Source organism: Aquarana catesbeiana, linkage group LG10 (assembly GCF_042186555.1).
Source record: "Aquarana catesbeiana isolate 2022-GZ linkage group LG10, ASM4218655v1, whole genome shotgun sequence".
NCBI lineage: Eukaryota > Metazoa > Chordata > Amphibia > Anura > Ranidae > Aquarana > Aquarana catesbeiana.
The window spans coordinates 1,379,493-1,402,621 of record NC_133333.1 but is presented as its reverse complement, the minus strand read 5'-3'; the positions used below and the strand labels follow the sequence as shown (position 1 = coordinate 1,402,621).

The following is a 23,129-nucleotide window of genomic DNA, read 5'->3' as shown; positions in this document are numbered from 1 at the left end:
ACCCCAAATATCACCCCACCCCCACCAACCGCCCCACTCTTCCCACTACACCAAGAGAAGAGAACACAGCGTGACTACGGGGACACCCCAAATATCACCCCACCCCCACCAACCGCCCCACTCTTCCCACTGCGCCAAGAGAAGAGAACACAGCGTGACTACGGGGACACCCCAAATATCACCCCACCCCCACCAACCGCCCCACTCTTCCCACTACACCAAGAGAAGAGAACACAGCGTGACTACGGGGACACCCCAAATATCACCCCACCCCCACCCACCGCCCCACTCTTCCCACTACACCAAGAGAAGAGAACACAGTGTGACTACGGGGACACCCCAAATATCACCCCCCCCCCACCCCGACCAACCGCCCCACTCTTCCCACTGCGCCAAGAGAAGAGAACACAGTGTGACTACGGGGACACCCCAAATATCTCCCCACCCCCACCCACCGCCCCACTCTTCCCACTACACCAAGAGAAGAGAACACAGCGTGACTACGGGGACACCCCAAATATCACCCCCCCCCCACCCCGACCAACCGCCCCACTCTTCCCACTGCGCCAAGAGAAGAGAACACAGTGTGACTACGGGGACACCCCAAATATCTCCCCACCCCCACCCACCGCCCCACTCTTCCCACTGCGCCAAGAGAAGAGAACACAGCGTGACTACGGGGACACCCCAAATATCTCCCCACCCCCACCAACCGCCCCACTCTTCCCACTACACCAAGAGGAGAGAACACAGCGTGACTACGGGGACACCCCAAATATCACCCCACCCCCACCAACCGCCCCACTCTTCCCACTACACCAAGAGAAGAGAACACAGCGTGACTACGGGGACACCCCAAATATCACCCCACCCCCACCCCGACCAACCGCCCCACTCTTCCCACTACACCAAGAGAAGAGAACACAGCGTGACTACGGGGACACCCCAAATATCACCCCACCCCCACCCCAACCAACCGCCCCACTCTTCCCACTACACCAAGAGAAGAGAACACAGCGTGACTACGGGGACACCCCAAATATCTCCCCACCCCCACCCACCGCCCCACTCTTCCCACTACACCAAGAGAAGAGAACACAGCGTGACTACGGGGACACCCCAAATATCTCCCCACCCCCACCAACCGCCCCACTCTTCCCACTACACCAAGAGAAGAGAACACAGCGTGACTACGGGGACACCCCAAATATCTCCCCACCCCCACCCACCGCCCCACTCTTCCCACTACACCAAGAGAAGAGAACACAGTGTGACTACGGGGACACCCCAAATATCACCCCACCCCCACCAACCGCCCCACTCTTCCCACTGCGCCAAGAGAAGAGAACACAGCGTGACTACGGGGACACCCCAAATATCACCCCACCCCCACCAACCGCCCCACTCTTCCCACTACACCAAGAGAAGAGAACACAGCGTGACTACGGGGACACCCCAAATATCACCCCACCCCCACCCCGACCAACCGCCCCACTCTTCCCACTGCGCCAAGAGAAGAGAACACAGCGTGACTACGGGGACACCCCAAATATCACCCCACCCCCACCCACCGCCCCACTCTTCCCACTGCGCCAAGAGAAGAGAACACAGCGTGACTACGGGGACACCCCAAATATCACCCCACCCCCACCCACCGCCCCACTCTTCCCACTGCGCCAAGAGAAGAGAACACAGCGTGACTACGGGGACACCCCAAATATCTCCCCACCCCCACCCACCGCCCCACTCTTCCCACTGCGCCAAGAGAAGAGAACACAGCGTGACTACGGGGACACCCCAAATATCACCCCACCCCCACCAACCGCCCCACTCTTCCCACTGCGCCAAGAGAAGAGAACACAGCGTGACTACGGGGACACCCCAAATATCACCCCACCCCCACCCACCGCCCCACTCTTCCCACTACACCAAGAGAAGAGAACACAGCGTGACTACGGGGACACCCCAAATATCTCCCCACCCCCACCCACCGCCCCACTCTTCCCACTACACCAAGAGAAGAGAACACAGCGTGACTACGGGGACACCCCAAATATCACCCCACCCCCACCAACCGCCCCACTCTTCCCACTACACCAAGAGAAGAGAACACAGCGTGACTACGGGGACACCCCAAATATCTCCCCACCCCCACCCACCGCCCCACTCTTCCCACTGCGCCAAGAGAAGAGAACACAGCGTGACTACGGGGACACCCCAAATATCACCCCACCCCCACCAACCGCCCCACTCTTCCCACTACACCAAGAGAAGAGAACACAGCGTGACTACGGGGACACCCCAAATATCAACCCACCCCCACCCCGACCAACCGCCCCACTCTTCCCACTGCGCCAAGAGAAGAGAACACAGCGTGACTACGGGGACACCCCAAATATCACCCCACCCCGACCAACCGCCCCACTCTTCCCACTGCGCCAAGAGAAGAGAACACAGTGTGACTACGGGGACACCCCAAATATCTCCCCACCCCCACCAACCGCCCCACTCTTCCCACTGCGCCAAGAGAAGAGAACACAGCGTGACTACGGGGACACCCCAAATATCACCCCACCCCCACCCACCGCCCCACTCTTCCCACTGCGCCAAGAGAAGAGAACACAGCGTGACTACGGGGACACCCCAAATATCTCCCCACCCCCACCCCGACCAACCGCCCCACTCTTCCCTATCAGAATACCACCAATGATTCGCTCTGCTGAAAACGGGAAATGCCCCGCCCCTTACCATGGTAACGGATGTGCTGGGCGGAGTCAATCTCCAGGTTTTCTCTTATTGCCCTTTATGTGTATCACTCTCCACTCTGAAATGACAACTCCTCCTGTGAGCTCCGCCCATGACTGCCAGACCACGCCCCTTACCATGCAAAACATCGCTCCTGTGTCTGCAGAGCGTTCCTCCTCTGCTCATCTAACAATTCTCCACCAGCAGAGTATTACATCCTCTCTATGCAGAGCATCGCGCCCCCCGTTCACACAACACTGCAGAGCATCGCCCCCTGTTCACACAACACCGCAGAGCATCGCCCCCCCCCCGTTCACACAACACCGCAGAGCATCGCCCCCCCCCCCCCCCGTTCACACAACACCGCAGAGCATCGCCCCCCCCCCCCGTTCACACAACACCGCAGAGCATCACCCCCCGTTCACACAACTCTGCAGAGCATCGCCCCCCCGTTCACACAACACCGCAGAGCATCGCCCCCCGTTCACACAACACCGCAGAGCATCGCCCCCCCCCCGTTCACACAACACCGCAGAGCATCGCCCCCCCCCCGTTCACACAACACCGCAGAGCATCGCCCCCCGTTCACACAACACCGCAGAGCATCGCCCCCCCCCCCCCCGTTCACACAACACCGCAGAGCATCACCCCCCCGTTCACACAACACCGGAGAGCATCACCCCCCCGTTCACACAACTCTGCAGAGCATCGCCCCCCCGTTCACACAACTCTGCAGAGCATCGCCCCCCCGTTCACACAACTCTGCAGAGCATCGCCCCCCCCGTTCACACAACTCTGCAGAGCATCGCCCCCCCGTTCACACAACTCTGCAGAGCTTCCCCCCCCATTCACACAACACTGCAGAGCATCGCCCCTCCCCGTTCATACAACACTGCAGAGCATCAACCCCCCCCCCATTCATACAACACCGCAGAGCTCCCCCCCGTTCACACAGAATACCACAGAGCATCGCCCCCACATCATACAGAACACCATGCCCCTTTTAATATAGACCACTGCAGAGCATCACCCCCTCCAGACGGACGGGAGCGGGAGTGAAGACAGGAGCACAGACGGAAGCGCAGATGGAAGCGCAGCGCAAACGGGAGCGCAGACGGTAGCGCAGCACAGATGGGAGTGCAGACGGGAGCGGGAGTGCAGCACAGACAGGAACACAGACGGGAGCGCAGCACTGACGGGAGCGCAGCACTGACGGGAGCGCAGCACTGACGGGAGCACAGCACTGACGGGAGCGGGTGGCAAGCGCAGACGGGAGCGGGTGGCAAGCGCAGACGGGAGCGGGTGGCAAGCGCAGACGGGAGCGGGTGGCAAGCGCAGACGGGAGCGGGTGGCAAGCGCAGACGGGAGCGGGTGGCAAGCGCAGACGGGAGCGGGTGGCAAGCGCAGACGGGAGCGGGTGGCAAGCGCAGACGGGAGCGGGTGGCAAGCGCAGACGGGAGCGGGAGCGCAGACGGGAGCAGGAGCGCAGCACAGACGGGAGCAGGAGCGCAGCACAGACGGGAGCAGGAGCGCAGCACAGACGGGAGCAGGAGCGCAGCACAGACGGGAGCAGGAGCGCAGCACAGACGGGAGCAGGAGCGCAGCACAGACGGGAGCAGGAGCGCAGCACAGACGGGAGCAGGAGCGCAGCACAGACGGGAGCAGGAGCGCAGCACAGACGGGAGCACAGGTGGGAGTGCAGCACAGACGGGAGCAGGAGCGCAGACAGGAGCACAGGCGGGAGCACAGACGGGAGCGGGAGCACAGTGCAGATGGGAGCACAGACAGAAGACCAGCGCAGGCGGGAGCATGAGCGGGAGCGCAGACGGGAGCGGGAGTGCGGCGCAGACGGGAGCGCAGACAGGAGCACAGACGGGAGCGCAGCACAGACGGGAGCGGGAGTGCAGTGCTGACGGGAGCGCAGACGGGAGCAGGACCGCAGCGCAGACGGGAGCGCAGATGGGAGCAGGAACGCAGCGCAAACGGGAGCAGGACCGCAGCGCAGATGGGAGCGTAGCACAGACGGGAGCAGGACCGCAGTGCAGACGGGAGCGCAGCACAGACGGGAGCACGAGCGCAGGCGGGAGCACGAGCACAGGCGGGAGCACGAGCGCAGCACAGGTGGGAGCACGAGCGCAGCACAGGTGGGAGCAGGAGCGCAGCACAGACAGGAGCACAGGCGGGAGTGCAGCACAGACGGGAGCAGGAGCGCAGACGGGAGCAGGAGCGCAGCGCAGACAGGAGCGCAGATGGGAGCGCAGCGCAGATGGGAGCACAGACAGAAGACCAGCGCAGGTGGTAGCATGAGCGGGAGCGCAGACGGGAGCTGGAGTGCGGCGCAGACGGGAGCGGGAGTGCAGTGCAGACGGGAGCACAGACGGGAGCGGGAGCACGAGCGGGAGCGCAGCTCAGACGGGAGCGCAGAGAGGAGCAGGACCGCATCGCAGACGGGAGCAGGACCGCAGCGCAGATGGGAGCACAGACGGGAGCAGGACCGCAGCGCAGAAGGGAGCACAGACGGGAGCAGGACCGCAGCACAGACGGGAGCAGGACCGCAGCACAGACGGAAGCAGGACCGTAGCGCAGACGGGAGCACAGACGCGAGCAGGAACGCAGCACAGACGGGAGCGGGAGCAGGACTGCAGCGCAGACGGGAGCAGGACCGCAGCGCAGACGGGAGCAGGACCGCAGCGCAGACGGGAGCACAGACGCGAGCAGGACCGCATCGCAGACGGGAGCGGGAGCGTAGCACAGGAGGGAGCGGGAGCGCAGCGCAGACAGGAGCACAGACGCGAGCAGGACCGCAGTGCAGACGGGACCTCAGCGCAGACGGGAGCGGGACCGCAGCGCAGACGGGAGCGGGACCGCAGCACAGACTAGAGCGCAGTGCAGACGGGAGCAGGAGCGCAGCGCAGACGGGAGCGGGAGTGCAGCGCAGACGAGAGCACAGCGCAGACGGGAGCGCAGCACAGACGAGAGCGCAGCGCAGACGAGCGCGCAGCGCAGACGAGCGCGCAGCGCAGATGGGAGCGCAGCACAGACGGGAGCGCAGACGGGAGCAGGACCGCAGCGCACACAGGAGCGCAGCGCAGACGGGAGCGGGAGTGCAGCGCAGACGAGAGCACAGCGCAGACGGGAGCGCAGCACAGACGGGAGCGGGAGTGCAGCACAGACGAGAGCGCAGCGCAGACGGGAGCGCAACATAAACGGGAGCACAGACGAGAGCGCAGTGCAGACGGGAGCGGGAGTGCAGTGCAGACGGGAGCACAGACGGGAGCGGGAGCGCAGCTCACACGGGAGCGCAGAGAGGAGCAGGACCGCATCGCAGACGGGAGCACAGACGGGAGCAGGACCGCAGCGCAGACGGGAGCAGGACCGCAGCGCAGAAGGGAGCATAGACGGGAGCAGGACCGCAGCACAGACGGGAGCAGGACCGCAGCACAGACGGGAGCACAGATGGAAGCAGGACCGTAGCGCAGACGGGAGCACAGGCGCGAGCAGGACCGCAGCACAGACGGGAGCGGGAGCAGGACTGCAGCGCAGATGGGAGCAGGGCCGCAGCGCAGACGGGAGCAGGACCGCAGCGCAGACAGGAGCAGGACCGCAGCGCAGACGGGAGCAGGACCGTAGCGCAGACGGGAGCACAGACGCGAGCAGAACCGCAGCGCAGACGGGAGCGTAGCACAGGCGGGAGCGCAGCGCAGACAGGAGCACAGACGCGAGCAGGACCGCAGTGCAGACGGGACCTCAGCGCAGACAGGAGTGGGACCGCAGCACAGACGAGAGCGCAGTGCAGACGGGAGCAGGAGCGCAGCGCAGACGGGAGCGGGAGTGCAGCGCAGACGAGAGCACAGCGCAGACGGGAGCGCAGCACAGACGAGAGCGCAGCACAGACGAGCGCGCAGCGCAGATGGGAGCGCAGCGCAGACGGGAGCAGGACCGCAGCGCACACAGGAGCGCAGCGCAGACGGGAGAGGGAGTGCAGCGCAGACGAGAGCACAGCGCAGATGGGAGCGCAGCACAGACGGGAGCGGGGGTGCAGCACAGACGAGAGCGCAGCGCAGACGGGAGCGCAACATAAACGGGAGCACAGCGCAGACGGGAGCGCAGCGCAGACGGGAGCGCAGACGAGAGCGCAGCGCAGACGGGAGTGGGAGCGCAGCGCAGACGGGAGCACAGATGAGAGCGCAGCACAGAAGGGAGTGGGAGCGCAGCGCAGATGAGAGCGCAGCACAGACGGGAGTGGGAGCGCAGCGCAGACAGGAGCGGGAGCGTAGCACAGGCGGGAGCGCAGCGCAGACAGGAGCACAGACGCGAGCAGGACCGCAGTGCAGACGGGACCTCAGCGCAGACAGGAGCGGGACCGCAGCACAGACGAGAGCGCAGTGCAGACAGGAGCAGGAGCGCAGCGCAGACGGGAGCGGGAGTGCAGCGCAGACGAGAGCACAGCGCAGACGGGAGCGCAGCACAGACGGGAGCGGGAGTGCAGCACAGACGAGAGCGCAGCGCAGACGAGCGCGCAGCGCAGATGGGAGCGCAGCGCAGACGGGAGCAGGACCGCAGCGCACACAGGAGCGCAGCGCAGACGGGAGTGGGAGTGCAGCGCAGACAAGAGCACAGCGCAAACGGGAGCGCAGCGCAGACGGGAGCGGGAGTGCAGCACAGACGAGAGCGCAGCGCAGCGCAGACGGGAGCGCAACATAAACGGGAGCACAGACGAGAGCGCAGCGCAGACGGGAGCGCAGCGCAGATGGGAGCGCAACATAAACGGGAGCACAGACGAGAGCACAGCGCAGACGGAAGCACAGACGAGAGCGCAGCACAGACGTAAAAAGGGGGAGCGCAGCACAGACGGGAGCACAGACGAGAGCGCAGCGCAGACGGGAGCGCAGCACAGACGGGAGCGCAACATAAACGGGAGCACAGACGAGAGCACATCGCAGACGGAAGCGCAGACGAGAGCGCAGCACAGACGGGAGTGGGAGCGCAGCGCAGACGGGAGCACAGACGAGAGCACAGCGCAGACGGGAGCACAGACGAGAGCACAGCGCAGACGGGAGCACAGACGAGAGCGCAGCGCAGACGGGAGCACAGACGAGAGCGCAGCGCAGACGGGAGCACAGACGAGAGCGCAGCGCAGACGGGAGCACAGACGAGAGCGCAGACGAGAGCGCAGCACAGAAGGGAGTGGGAGCGCAGCGCAGACGAGAGCGCAGCACAGACGGGAGTGGGAGCCCAGCGCAGACGAGAGCGCAGATGGGAGCAGGACCGCAGCGCAGACAGGAGCACAGACGCGAGCGGGACCGCAGCGCAGACGGGACCGCAGCGCAGACGGGAGTGTAGCACAGACGGGAGCGCAGCGTAGACAGGAGCACAGACGCGAGCAGGACCGCAGCGCAGACGGGACCGCAGCGCAGACGGGAGCGTAGCATAGACGGAAGCGGGAGCGCAGCACAGACGGGAGCGCAGGCGGGAGGGCTGCGCAGACGGGAGCGCAGCACAGACCGGAGCGGGAGTGCAGCGCAGACGGGAGCACAGACGGGAACAGGAGCACAGCACAGACAGGAGCGCAGACAGGAAAAGGAGCGCAGCGCAGACAGGAGCGCAGCGCAGATGGGAGCACAGACGGGAGACCAGCGCAGGCATGAGCAGGAGTGCGGCACAGACGGGAGCACAGACGGGAGTACAGACGGGAGTGCAGCACAGACGGGAGCACAGACGGGAGTGCAGCACAGACGGGAGCACAGACGGGAGTGCAGCACAGACGGGAGCACAGACGGGAGTGCAGCACAGACAGGAGCACAGACGGGAGTGCAGCACAGACAGGAGCACAGACGGGAGCACAGACGGGAGCACAAGCGGGAGTGGGAGTGCAGCGTAGACGGGAGCGCAGCGCAGACGGGAGCGGGAGTGCAGCGCAGACGGGAGCACAGACGGGAGCGGGAGTGCAGCGCAGACGGGAGCACAGACGGGAGCAGGACCGCAGCGCAGACGGGAGCGGGACCGCAGCGCAGACGGGAGCGGGAGTGCAGCGCAGACGGGAGCGGGAGTGCAGCGCAGACGGGAGCACAGACGGGAGCAGGACCGCAGCGCAGACGGAAGCACAGACGAGAGCGCAGCACAGACGGAAAAAGGGGGAACACAGACGGGAGCGCAGCACAGACGAGAGCACAGTGTAGACGGGAGCGGGAGTGCAGCGCAGACGAGAGCACATCGCAGACAGGAGTGCAGACAGGAGCACAGAAGGGAGCAGGACCGCAGCGCACACGGGAGCACAGCGCAGACGGGAGCGCAGCGCAGACGGGAGCGGGAGCGCAGCGCAGACGAGAGCGCAGCGCAGACGGGAGCGGGAGCGCAGCGCAGACGAGAGCGCAGCGCAGACGGGAGCGGGAGCGCAGCGCAGACGAGAGCGCAGCGCAGACGGGAGCGGGAGTGCAGCACAGACGAGAGCACAGACGGGAGCAGGACCGCAGCGCACACAGGAGCGGGAGTGCAGCGCAGACGGGAGCGCAGCACAGACGGGAGCGCAACATAAACGGGAGCACAGACGAGAGCACAGCGCAGACGGGAGCACAGACGAGAGCGCAGCGCAGACGGGAGCGCAGCACAGACGAGAGCACAGCACAGACGGGAGCACAGACGAGAGCGCAGCACAGACGGGAGCGCAGCACAGACGGGAGCGCAGCACAGACGGGAGCGCAGCACAGACGGGAGCGCAGCACAGACGGGAGCGCAGCACAGACGGGAGCGCAGACGAGAGCACAGCGCAGACGGGAGCGCAGCACAGACAGGAGCGCAACATAAACAGGAGCACAGACGAGAGCGCAGCGCAGACGAGAGCGCAGACGAGAGCGCAGACGAGAGCGCAGCACAGACGGGAGCACAGACGAGAGCACAGCGCAGACGGGAGCACAGACGAGAGCACAGCGCAGACGGGAGCACAGACGAGAGCACAGCGCAGACGGGAGCGCAGCACAGACAGGAGCGCAACTTAAACAGGAGCACAGACGAGAGCGCAGCGCAGACGGGAGCGCAGACGAGAGCACAGACGAGAGCAGACGAGAGCGCAGCACAGACGGGAGTGGGAGCGCAGCGCTGACGGGAGCAGATGAGGGAGATGTTGGTTGGAAGCCCAGAAATTGCATTCACTCTGCAGATCAGAGTTCATGTATGTCCTCCGGGGAGAAGGGCATCCACTATATGCCACAATATAAAGAAACCGGCACATATCAGGACATCCTGCACGCCTGGCCTGCAGAAGAGGACATCACAAGGGGGAGGGGTGAGATCTGTACTGAGTGGTGACCCCCTCACCCATCCTGAAAATATGGAACAGCATTGCTCAGGCCGGGGCCCGGCCCCCAGATACCGATTGATATGTCTTCACCCTGACTGGCCAATCACAGGGCCCGGTGACACGGCGTAACGCGTGGTCCATGGCCGTATTGAGCATCGCTATCTCTCAGCGGAAGACGCTCCCCTCCCCCCACCAACAATGGCAGTAATCGGGGGGCTTCACACTGCCAGCCCCGTCTCCATGGAAACCGTCCTCCTGCGATGACGACGGCCCGTTCCCTCATTGTCAGTCGGTGACACCACAACGCATTGCAGCCGCTAATCCCCGAAATGTGCCGCTCACCCCCCCCCCACCCCCCCTCTCTGCAGCTTAATTAGGACTCTGCCTTTCTCCTTCCCCCTCATTAACATGCCACGTCCTCGCATCGGCCTCATTAGTAGACGGGGGACAGAACAACATGGCTGACACCGGGGGGGCCCCACCAGGGGAGGAGGATTGCCCCCATAACCTTCGCCATTCACCACCAATCACTCCTTACAATCGCCCTCCATTGATCAAAGGAGGGAGAGCCGGGCCTGAGCCGGCCGCCCCATGTACAGGGAGATGGGGGGAGGCGCGGGGGGAGGGGTGTTTTGTCTGACAGATTTTAATCTCTCTTTTCTTGACGGAATCTTTTCTTATGCCAACTAAGTTTCAGCGATTGTGTCAAAAAAGAGGCCTTGGCCGGCGTCCAGCCGCACGGCGGGGGGGAGGGGGAAACGTGCTCGTCAGCCTCGCCGTGTGAAATAGAAAGAAACGTCTTCATTTTTCTGGATTCTTTTCACCAAAAAAATTGCCTGTTCTGCAGACTCCTCTCCATCAATCTGTGCCAGGGGAGGGGGGCGTCCTACCGCACAGGCCGCCAATCGATTGACAATCTGAGGAAGACCTGGCCATGTTCACCTGACACCCCCCCCCCGGCGTGGCCAACCCCCATGTGACCGACACCTGACCCCCCCCATATGTGGCCGACACCTGACCCCCCCATATGTGGCCGACACCTGACCCCCCCCCATATGTGGCCGACACCTGACCCCCCCCATATGTGGCCGACACCTGACCCCCCCCATATGTGGCCGACACCTGACCCCCCCCCATATGTGGCCGACACCTGACCCCCCCCCCATATGTGGCCGACACCTGACCCCCCCCATATGTGGCCGACACCTGACCCCCCCCCCCATATGTGGCCGACACCTGACCCCCCCCCATATGTGGCCGACACCTGACCCCCCCCATATGTGGCCGACACCTGACCCCCCCCCATATGTGGCCGACACCTGACCCCCCCCCCATATGTGGCCTGACACCTGACCCCCCCCCCCCCATATGTGGCCTGACACCTGACCCACCCATGGGACTGACACCTGACCCACCCATGGGACAACACTCTACATCCCCCGCGTGGCACAATCCCCATGTGGTCGACACATGACCCCCCCCCCCCCCCCCCGTTTAGGCCGATCCCTGAGTGGCACACCCCTCCAGTTCTGGGTGCAGGGGAGTCCACAATTTCCTCACAGACATCCAATGGTTCACCTTACTCGGGGAAATGGTCATCAGTGGTCTGTGAGCCCCTTCACTCGCAGATCATTACTCCGGCATCATGACTGACTTGTTAAGGCCAACAGCACCACTCATGACCAATCCTGCACCACCCACCAGTACTGCGCACTCACCCCGGAGGACGGATGGACAGTCCAGCCCAGCTCTGCTGTTGCCGTTGTTGAATCCATTAAGGTTTCTGAAAAAAAAAAAAAAAAACACAAGAATCATCAGCGATGTCATCAAACCACAGACGCCCCAAGCCACTCTGGTGGACCAACAATCCCAGCCTGACCACCACACACTACCTCCTCTCTACAACAAAATCCTATACAATGGAGACCCAACCGCTGACCCACCAATACACTACACCGGAGTCTGTCCTACCCAAACACTGACCCACCAACACACCAGAGTCTGTCCTACCCAACCGCTGACCCACCAACACACTACACCAGAGTCTGTCCTACCCAAACGCTGACCCACCAACACACCAGAGTCTGTCCTACCCAAACGCTGACCCACCAACACACCAGAGTCTGTCCTACCCAACCGCTGACCCACCAACACACCACACCGGAGTCTGTCCTACCCAACCGCTGACCCACTGACACACCACACCAGAGTCTGTCCTACCCAACCGCTGACCCACCAACACACTATACCGGAGTCTGTCCAACCCAAACGCTGACCCACCAACACACCAGAGTCTGTCCTACCCAACCGCTGACCCACCAACACACTACACCGGAGTCTGTCCTACCCAACCGCTGACCCACCAACACACCGGAGTCTGTCCTACCCAACCGCTGACCCACCAACACACCGGAGTCTGTCCTACCCAACCGCTGACCCACCAACACACCGGAGTCTGTCCTACCCAACCGCTGACCCACCGACACACCGGAGTCTGTCCTACCCAACCGCTGACCCACCGACACACCGGAGTCTGTCCTACCCAACCGCTGACCCACCAACACACCGGAGTCTGTCCTACCCAACCACTGACCCACTGACACACCGGAGTCTGTCCTACCCAACCACTGACCCACCGACACACCAGAGTCTGTCCTACCCAGTCACTGACCCGTCAACACACCACACGGAGTCTGTCCTACCCAACCGCTGACCCACCGACACACCAGAGTCTGTCCTACCCAACCGCTGACCCACCGACACACCAGAGTCTGTCCTACCCAGTCACTGACCCGTCAACACACCACACGGAGTCTGTCCTACCCAACCACTGACCCACTAACACACCACACCAGAGTCTGTCCTACCCAACCACTAACACACCACACCAGAGTCTGTCCTACACAACTGCTTACCCACCGACACACCACACGGAGTCTGTCCTACCCAACCACTGACCCACTAACACACCACACCAGAGTCTGTCCTACCCAACCACTAACACACCACACCAGAGTCTGTCCTACACAACTGCTTACCCACCGACACACCACATCGGAGTCTGTCCTACCCAACCACTGACCCACTAACACACCACACCAGAGTCTGTCCTACCCAACCGCTGACCCACCGACACACCAGAGTCTGTCCTACCCAGCCACTGACCCGTCAACACACCACACCGGAGTCTGTCCTACTCAACCACTGACCCACTAACACACCACACCAGAGTCTGTCCTACCCAACCACTGACCCACTAACACACCACACCAGAGTCTGTCCTACCCAACCACTGAACCACTAACACCACACAGGAGTCTGTCCTACCCAACCGCTGACCCACGACACACCACACCGGAGTCTGTCCTACCCAACCGCTGACCCACGACACACCACACCGGAGTCTGTCCTACCCAACCACTGACCCATCAACACACTACACCGGAGTCTATCCTACCCAACCGCTGACCCACGACACACCACACCAGTGTCTGTCCTACCCAACCACTGACCCATCAACACACCACACCAGAGTCTGTCCTACACAACTGCTTACCCACCGACACACCACATTGGAGTCTGTCCTACCCAACCACTGACCCACTAACACACCACACCAGAGTCTGTCCTACCCAACCGCTGACCCACCGACACACCAGAGTCTGTCCTACCCAGCCACTGACCCGTCAACACACCACACCGGAGTCTGTCCTACTCAACCACTGACCCACTAACACACCACACCAGAGTCTGTCCTACCCAACCACTGACCCACTAACACACCACACCAGAGTCTGTCCAACCCAACCACTGAACCACTAACACCACACAGGAGTCTGTCCTACCCAACCGCTGACCCACGACACACCACACCGGAGTCTGTCCTACCCAACCGCTGACCCACGACACACCACACCGGAGTCTGTCCTACCCAACCACTGAACCACTAACACCACACAGGAGTCTGTCCTACCCAACCGCTGACCCACTAACACACCACACCAGAGTCTGTCCTACCCAACCGCTGACCCACCGACACACCAGAGTCTGTCCTACCCAGCCACTGACCCGTCAACACACCACACCGGAGTCTGTCCTACTCAACCACTGACCCACTAACACACCACACCAGAGTCTGTCCTACCCAACCACTGACCCACTAACACACCACACCAGAGTCTGTCCTACCCAACCACTGAACCACTAACACCACACAGGAGTCTGTCCTACCCAACCGCTGACCCACGACACACCACACCGGAGTCTGTCCTACCCAACCGCTGACCCACGACACACCACACCGGAGTCTGTCCTACCCAACCACTGACCCATCAACACACTACACCGGAGTCTGTCCTACCCAACCACTGACCCACTGACACACCGGAGTCTGTCCTACCCAACCACTGACCCACTGACACACCGGAGTCTGTCCTACCCAACCACTGACCCACTAACACACCACACCAGAGTCTGTCCTACCCAACCGCTGACCCACCGACACACCAGAGTCTCTCCTACCCAGCCACTGACCCGTCAACACACCACACGGAGTCTGTCCTACCCAACCACTGAACCACTAACACCACACAGGAGTCTGTCCTACCCAACCGCTGACCCACTAACACACCACACCAGAGTCTGTCCTACCCAACCGCTGACCCACCGACACACCAGAGTCTGTCCTACCCAGCCACTGACCCGTCAACACACCACACCGGAGTCTGTCCTACTCAACCACTGACCCACTAACACACCACACCAGAGTCTGTCCTACCCAACCACTGACCCACTAACACACCACACCAGAGTCTGTCCTACCCAACCACTGAACCACTAACACCACACAGGAGTCTGTCCTACCCAACCGCTGACCCACGACACACCACACCGGAGTCTGTCCTACCCAACCGCTGACCCACGACACACCACACCGGAGTCTGTCCTACCCAACCGCTGACCCATCAACACACTACACCGGAGTCTGTCCTACCCAACCACTGACCCACTGACACACCGGAGTCTGTCCTACCCAACCACTGACCCACTGACACACCGGAGTCTGTCCTACCCAACCACTGACCCACTAACACACCACACCAGAGTCTGTCCTACCCAACCGCTGACCCACCGACACACCAGAGTCTCTCCTACCCAGCCACTGACCCGTCAACACACCACACGGAGTCTGTCCTACCCAACCACTGACCCACTAACACACCACACCAGAGTCTGTCCTACCCAACTACTGACCCACTAACACACCACACCAGAGTCTCTCCTACCCAACCACTGAACCACTAACACACCACACAGGAGTCTATCCTACCCAACCGCTGACCCACGACACACCACACCGGAGTCTGTCCTACCCAACCACTGACCCATCAACACACCACACCAGAGTCTGTCCTACACAACTGCTTACCCACCGACACACCACATCGGAGTCTGTCCTACCCAACCACTGACCCACTAACACACCACACCAGAGTCTGTCCTACCCAACCGCTGACCCACCGACACACCAGAGTCTGTCCTACCCAGCCACTGACCCGTCAACACACCACACCGGAGTCTGTCCTACTCAACCACTGACCCACTAACACACCACACCAGAGTCTGTCCTACCCAACCACTGACCCACTAACACACCACACCAGAGTCTGTCCTACCCAACCACTGAACCACTAACACCACACAGGAGTCTGTCCTACCCAACCGCTGACCCACGACACACCACACCGGAGTCTGTCCTACCCAACCGCTGACCCACGACACACCACACCGGAGTCTGTCCTACCCAACCACTGACCCATCAACACACTACACCGGAGTCTGTCCTACCCAACCACTGACCCACTAACACACCACACAGGAGTCTGTCCTACACAACCGCTGACCCACCGACACACCAGAGTCTGTCCTACCCAACCACTGACCCACTAACACACCACACAGGAGTCTGTCCTACACAACCGCTGACCCACCGACACACCAGAGTCTGTCCTACCCAACTGCTTACCCACCGACATACCACACCAGAGTCTGTCCTACCCAACTGCTTACCCACCGACATACCACACCGGAGTCTGTCCTACCCAACCACTGACCCACTGACACACCCCACAGGAGTCTGTCCTACACAACCGCTGACCCACCGACACACCCCACAGGAGTCTGTCCTACCCAACCGCTGACCCACCGACACACCAGAGTCTGTCCTACCCAACTGCTTACCCACCGACATACCACACCGGAGTCTGTCCTACCCAACCACTGACCCACTGACACACCCCACAGGAGTCTGTCCTACACAACCGCCGACCCACCGACACACCCCACAGGAGTCTGTCCTACACAACCGCTGACCCACTGACACACCCCACAGGAGTCTGTCCTACACAACCGCTGACCCACCGACACACCAGAGTCTGTCCTACCCAACCACTGACTCACCGACACACCACACCGGAGTCTGTCCTACCCAACTGCTTACCCACCGACACAGCACATGAAAGGTGATTGGCACGCAGTATGGCTGCAGATGTGAGGAGTGAGATTTTGGGCGGTTTCGGGATCAGGGTGTCTATGAACTTCCAGAGAATGCGGAATGTGTAGAATGTACTAACAAGAGCAATGCAGCAAACACAGCAACCCAAAGCTACTGGGGGGTAATGAGGGTATTAGAGGCTGCACCAACACACCGGGAGGCTGGTTGTCTCGGGAGGATGAAAAGACGATGGCGCTACTAGCAGTGATGGTACCACAAACGGCGCCTTCAATGCCATAATTGCATCATTAGAGCTCAGCGGAGAGCGGCCTGACCTACACAAGTCACGTCTGATCCTCCGTACCCCACATGGGGCAAGACAGATAGAAGAGCCCCCGGCACAGGCGGGGGATTTGTGTTGCTTCATTCCCGATTGATCTTACATAAAGCCAACAAGGCCTTTGCAGATCGAGCCCCCGGCACACCGACTACGCCAATCAGTGATATGAGCACCGGCAATCAATGCCAGCTCCCCCACTCCATACAATCAGCACTACCCCACATAGGCAGCCCATACATTGTTCATGAAAAGATCCCATCCCCCTCCCACACATTTGATGTGGAATCCTCCCGCTAATCTGTTGTGTTCTGACTGCCGGGAGACTCCCCACCATGACAAAACACTGATCATTGTTGCCGGCGATAACTGACAGCACCGATCGATCAGGAAAAATATGACAGGCTGTACAACCAGGGTGCCCATACATGGATCAAAGTTTGGCGGGTCCCTCCTGAATTCCTTGTAAGGTGAGAGAAGAAGGACCCACCAGTCATCGCATACAACCACCTCCTTACCAATAGGCGTGCCACCGTCTACACCCCACCCAGTCCCATCTAATTTCCCTCATGTGACTGCTAAAAGGGGAAAGCCTATTGGCTGCAGGAGTTCCTGAAGCTTTCACTGATGGTGAGGCCTCATTTAGGGTTGAGGTAAGTATGTGAACCCCAAGTCTCCCATTCTAAGCATGCGCTATCACACCTCGCTGTATACAGGAACTAAACCCTCCTCTCCAGCCATCTTGGCCTGTGTGATCTGCAGTTGCCATGGTGCTGCACATGTGATCAGCTATGACACCAGCCATTGGAAGGCTGACGGTTCAGTGGAGAGCACAGGGACTTGTGACAGTTATCAGTCCCAGCATGCCTTGTGACAGTTCACAGAGATAGGTTTAGCTCCTCTTTAATCATATAATTTTTGGGACTCTAATGCACCGTTAGCTGCTCTTCCTGTTACAGGTGACAACGCTAGGCCACGCCTCACAATGATCAGCAGCGTTGTCAGCCTCCAGTACCATGGCTGGGGTGTACAGACATGACGGAACACATTCTGGGTCACATCCGCCAATCTTCCCGCTGGAAGGCTTCACCCTGCAGAGCGCCCATCACATCGGAGTCACCTCATAGTCCAACACCTAGAACCCTGACTGTGGGAGGGGCTGGGGAAGTATGATCCAACACCCAGAATTGCCACTGTAGGGGGGGGATGCTGGGGAACATGAAGAGGTTTTCCCAGTTTCTCTCAGAATCCGGACCTCGTTATCTCAGAAACCTTCCAAGGAGGATTTACAGAAAATCAATACAGATCAATAATGAATGGCGATATAATCCCCTCACAGTGCCATGACCGACACATGGGATTCCCAGAGGGGGGAGGGGTGGCTTATCCAAGGAGCTGACAATCCATAAACATTCAGGAACATCGGAGGTTTTACTGGTGGTTGTCACGGCGCAGAGAACAATCCGGGGACAGAGATGAATTATTCATTGGAAGATGCTACTACATCAGCAACGGCTCCTCATTAATATTCATGAGTCTGGGGGAGGGAAGCGCACTGGCGGTCATTCCAGCAGCACAGCCACCCCAGGGGGCATCTAGGGGGGGTCAGGGGGCACTTCTTCCTTTTAGAAAAACTCCACTGTGATGGTTCCGACATGAAGAAAACCAATCCCCATCTCTAGAGCTCTGCCAGACTCGGCATGACTGCTGGATGTAATCTGCGTCCATTGGGAAGACAGAAATCTGTGTGGACAGGGAATCCTGACCTCCTGGAGTGTGGGCCTGGCAACCCAATCCTGACCTCCTGGAGTGCGGGCCTGGCAACCCAATCCTGACCTCCTGGAGTGTGGGCCTGGCAACCCAATCCTGACCTCCTGGAGTGCGGGCCTGGCAACCCAATCCTGACCTCCTGGAGTGCGGGCCTGGCAACCCAATCCTGACCTCCTGGAGTGTGGGCCTGGCAACCCAATCCTGACCTCCTGGAGTGTGGGCCTGGCAACCCAATCCTGACCTCCTGGAGTGCGGGCCTGGCAACCCAATCCTGACCTCCTAGAGTGTGGACCTGGCAACCCAATCCTGACCTCCTGGAGTGCGGGCCTGGCAACCCAATCCTGACCTCCTGGAGTGCGGGCCTGGCAACCCAATCCTGACCTCCTGGAGTGTGGGCCTGGCAACCCAATCCTGACCTCCTGGAGTGTGGGCCTGGCAACCCAATCCTGACCTCCTGGAGTGCGGGCCTGGCAACCCAATCCTGACCTCCTAGAGTGTGGACCTGGCAACCCAATCCTGACCTCCTGGAGTGCGGGCCTGGCAACCCAATCCTGACCTCCTGGAGTGTGGGCCTGGCAACCCAATCCTGACCTCCTGGAGTGCGGGCCTGGCAACCCAATCCTGACCTCCTGGAGTGCGGGCCTGGCAACCCAATCCTGACCTCCTGGAGTGTGGGCCTGGCAACCCAATCCTGACCTCCTGGAGTGCGGGTCTGGCAAACCCAATCCTGACCTGCTGGAGTGCGGGTCTGGCAACCCAATCCTGACCTCCTGGAGTGTGGGCCTGGCAACCCAATCCTGACCTCCTGGAGTGCGGGCCTGGCAACCCAATCCTGACCTCCTGGAGTGCGGGTCTGGCAACCCAATCCTGACCTCCTGGAGTGCGGGCCTGGCAACCCAATCCTGACCTCCTGGAGTGCGGGCCTGGCAACCCAATCCTGACCTCCTGGAGTGCGGGCCTGGCAACCCAATCCTGAATCTCCTGGAGTGCGGGCCTGGCAACCCAATCCTGACCTCCTGGAGTGTGGGCCTGGCAACCCAATCCTGACCTCCTGGAGTGCGGGTCTGGCAACCCAATCCTGACCTCCTGGAGTGCGGGCCTGGCAACCCAATCCTGACCTCCTGGAGTGTGGGCCTGGCAACCCAATCCTGACCTCCTGGAGTGCGGGCCTGGCAACCCAATCCTGACCTCCTGGAGTGCGGGTCTGGCAACCCAATCCTGACCCCCTAGAGTGCGGGCCTGGCAACCCAATCCTGACCTCCTGGAGTGTGGACCTGGCAACCCAATCCTGACCGCCTAGAGTGCCCCAATCCTGACCTCCTGGAGTGCGGGTCTAGCAACCCAATCCTGACCTCCTGGAGTGCGGGTCTGGCAACCCAATCCTGACCTCCTGGAGTGCGGGTCTGGCAACCCAATCCTGACCTCCTGGAGTGTGGACCTGGCAACCCAATCTTGACCGCCTAGAGTGCCCCAATCCTGACCACCTGGAGTGCGGGCCTGGCAACCCAATCCTGACCACCTGGAGTGCCGGTCTGGCAACCCAATCCTGACCACCTGGAGTGCGGGCCTGGCAACCCAATCCTGACCCCCTAGAGTGCGGGCCTGGCAACCCAATCCTGACCACCTGGAGTGCGGGCCTGGCAACCCAATCCTGACCCCCTAGAGTGCGGGCCTGGCAACCCAATCCTGACCGCCATTTATTTAAATTTATTGATAGTGGAAACAATATCAGGGGCTGGGAACAAATGTGCCCACCTCAAGGGGTCCTGCTATAAAAGCTGACCACCACAACCCCCCGCCAACCGCATCTGACTGCCATGATTCCCCGCCAACCGGATCTGACCATTCACACAGCAGACCACCATGGCCTCCGCCAACCAGATCCAACCACTATGACCTCCACCCACCAGATCTGACCCATCACACAGCCGACCCCCTATTGCCCCGACAACCAGATCTGACCCTTTACACAGCTGACCACCATGACCCACACCCATCAGATCTGATCGCCATGGGCCCCACCAACCAGCCCCCCAGATCTAACCCTTCACACAGCCAACCAGATCTGACCACCATGACCCCCACCCCCCAGATCGGATCCATTAAACAGCCAACCACCATGGGTCTCGCCAACCACTATGGCCCCTGTCAACCAGATATGACCACCATGACTCCCACCCCCAGATTTAAACCTCCACACAGCCGACCCCACAGATTTAACCCTTCACACTGCTGACACCCAGATTTATCCCTTCGCACAGCCGACACCCAGATTTATCCCTTCGCACAGCCGACACCCAGATTTAACCCTTCGCACAGCCCACCCCCCAGATTTAACCCTTCGCACAGCCGACCCCCCAGATTTAACCCTTCGCACAGCCGACACCCAGATTTAACCCTTCGCACAGCCGACACCCAGATTTAACCCTTCGCACAGCCGACACCCAGATTTAACCCTTCGCACAGCCAACCCCCCAGATTTAACCCTTCGCACAGCCGACCCCCCAGATTTAACCCTTCGCACAGCCGACACCCAGATTTAACCCTTCGCACAGCCGACACCCAGATTTAACCCTTCGCACAGCCCACCCCCCAGATTTAACCCTTCGCACAGCCCACCCCCCAGATTTAACCCTTCGCACAGCCCACCCCCCAGATTTAACCCTTCGCACAGCCAACCCCCCAGATTTAACCCTTCGCACAGCCAACCCCCCAGATTTAACCCTTCGCACAGCCCACCCCCCAGATTTAACCCTTCGCACAGCCCACCCCCCAGATTTAACCCTTCGCACAGCCCACCCCCCAGATTTAACCCTTCGCACAGCCCACCCCCCAGATTTAACCCTTCGCACAGCCCACCCCCCAGATTTAACCCTTCGCACAGCCAACCCCCCAGATTTAACCCTTCGCACAGCCAACCCCCCAGATTTAACCCTTCGCACAGCCAACCCCCCAGATTTAACCCTTCGCACAGCCAACCCCCCAGATTTAACCCTTCGCACAGCCAACCCCCCAGATTTAACCCTTCGCACAGCCAACCCCCCAGATTTAACCCTTCGCACAGCCAACCCCCTAGATTTAACCCTTCGCACAGCCAACCCCCCAGATTTAACCCTTCGCACAGCCAACCCCCCAGATTTAACCCTTCGCACAGCCAACCCCCTAGATTTAACCCTTCGCACAGCCAACCCCCCAGATTTAACCCTTCGCACAGCCGACCCCCCATATTGGACCACCATGGCCCCCATCAACCAGATCTGACCACCATGACCCCCACCCCCAGATCTAACCCTTCACACAGCTGACCGCCATGAGCTTCCCAGCAGACATCTTCCCGGCACAAACACCAGCACGGGGGACTGGACAGACCTGTGTCTGGTGTACGGCATGTTGGACGTCTCGTATTGGCAGAGAAAGCCGAGATTGAAGAATTGTCAGCTCTTTGTCCCACACAGCCATTATATGGGGGAGGGGGGAGTGCTTTTGCACAATGAGCCAGCTGTGGGACATCAATATGGTGGTGGTGGGGGGGGGGGGCTGCGAATATTATCACCACAGGTGACTGCTCTCCCCAATCACAGCTTTGTAATGATCCAGACTGCACAGGGGAGGGGAGTGTGTGCCATATTCATCTACAGAAATCAATCAATACATTGATCAACTAAATGAGTGAGGGGGAGGGGGAGCTACAAGATGAACATTCCCTCCTCTGGAACCTCCAGCACTGAGCTCCCCCCGCGCTGCATGCCGGACAGATCCCAAGACCGCCCCTCCGCGCTGCATGCCGGACAGATCCCAAGACCGCCCCTCCGCGCTGCATGCCGGACAGATCCCAAGACCGCCCCTCCGCGCTGCATGCCGGACAGATCCCAAGACCGCCCCTCCACGCTGCATGCCGGGCAGATCCCAAGACCGCCTCTCCACGCTGCATGCCGGACAGATCCCAAGACCGCCCCTCCGCGCTGCATGCCGGACAGATCCCAAGACCGCCCCTCCACGCTGCATGCCGGGCAGATCCCAAGACCGCCCCCCCCCACACTGACGCATGCCTGGCAGATCCTGAGAACACGCCTCCCCCACACTGAGGCATGCCGGGCAGATCCTGAGAACACCCCCCCCCCACACTGAGGCATGCCGGGCAGATCCTGAGAACACGCCCCCCCCACACTGAGGCATGACGGGCAGATCCTGAGAACACGCCCCCCCCACACTGAGGCATGCCGGGCAGATCCCGAGAACACGCCTCCCCCACACTGAGGCATGCTGGGCAGATCCCGAGAACACGCCTCCCCCACACTGAGGCATGCTGGGCAGATCCCGAGAACACACCCCCCCACACTGAGGCATGACGGGCAGATCCTGAGAACACCCCCCCCCCCACACTGAGGCATGCCGGGCAGATCCCGAGAACACGCCTCCCCCACACTGAGGCATGCTGGGCAGATCCCGAGAACACGCCTCCCCCACACTGACGCATGCCTGGCAGA

At 61.1% G+C, this 23,129-nt stretch overlaps 1 protein-coding gene across 6 annotated transcripts in view; it reads right to left on the bottom strand.

Moving 5' to 3' along the window:
* Window positions 1-23,129, bottom strand: part of EPHB2 (EPH receptor B2) — a 159,181-nt gene that overhangs the window by 99,995 nt on the left and 36,057 nt on the right. For 5 of the 6 annotated variants that reach the window (XM_073601427.1, XM_073601429.1, XM_073601428.1 and 2 more), the window contains exon 2: window positions 11,761-11,825. In XM_073601427.1, coding sequence (XP_073457528.1) covers window positions 11,761-11,825 — 65 coding nt within the window. Of the gene's footprint in view, window positions 1-10,059; window positions 10,350-11,760; window positions 11,826-23,129 lie in introns of those variants that run through there. The other variant, XM_073601431.1, reaches the window with a different exon arrangement.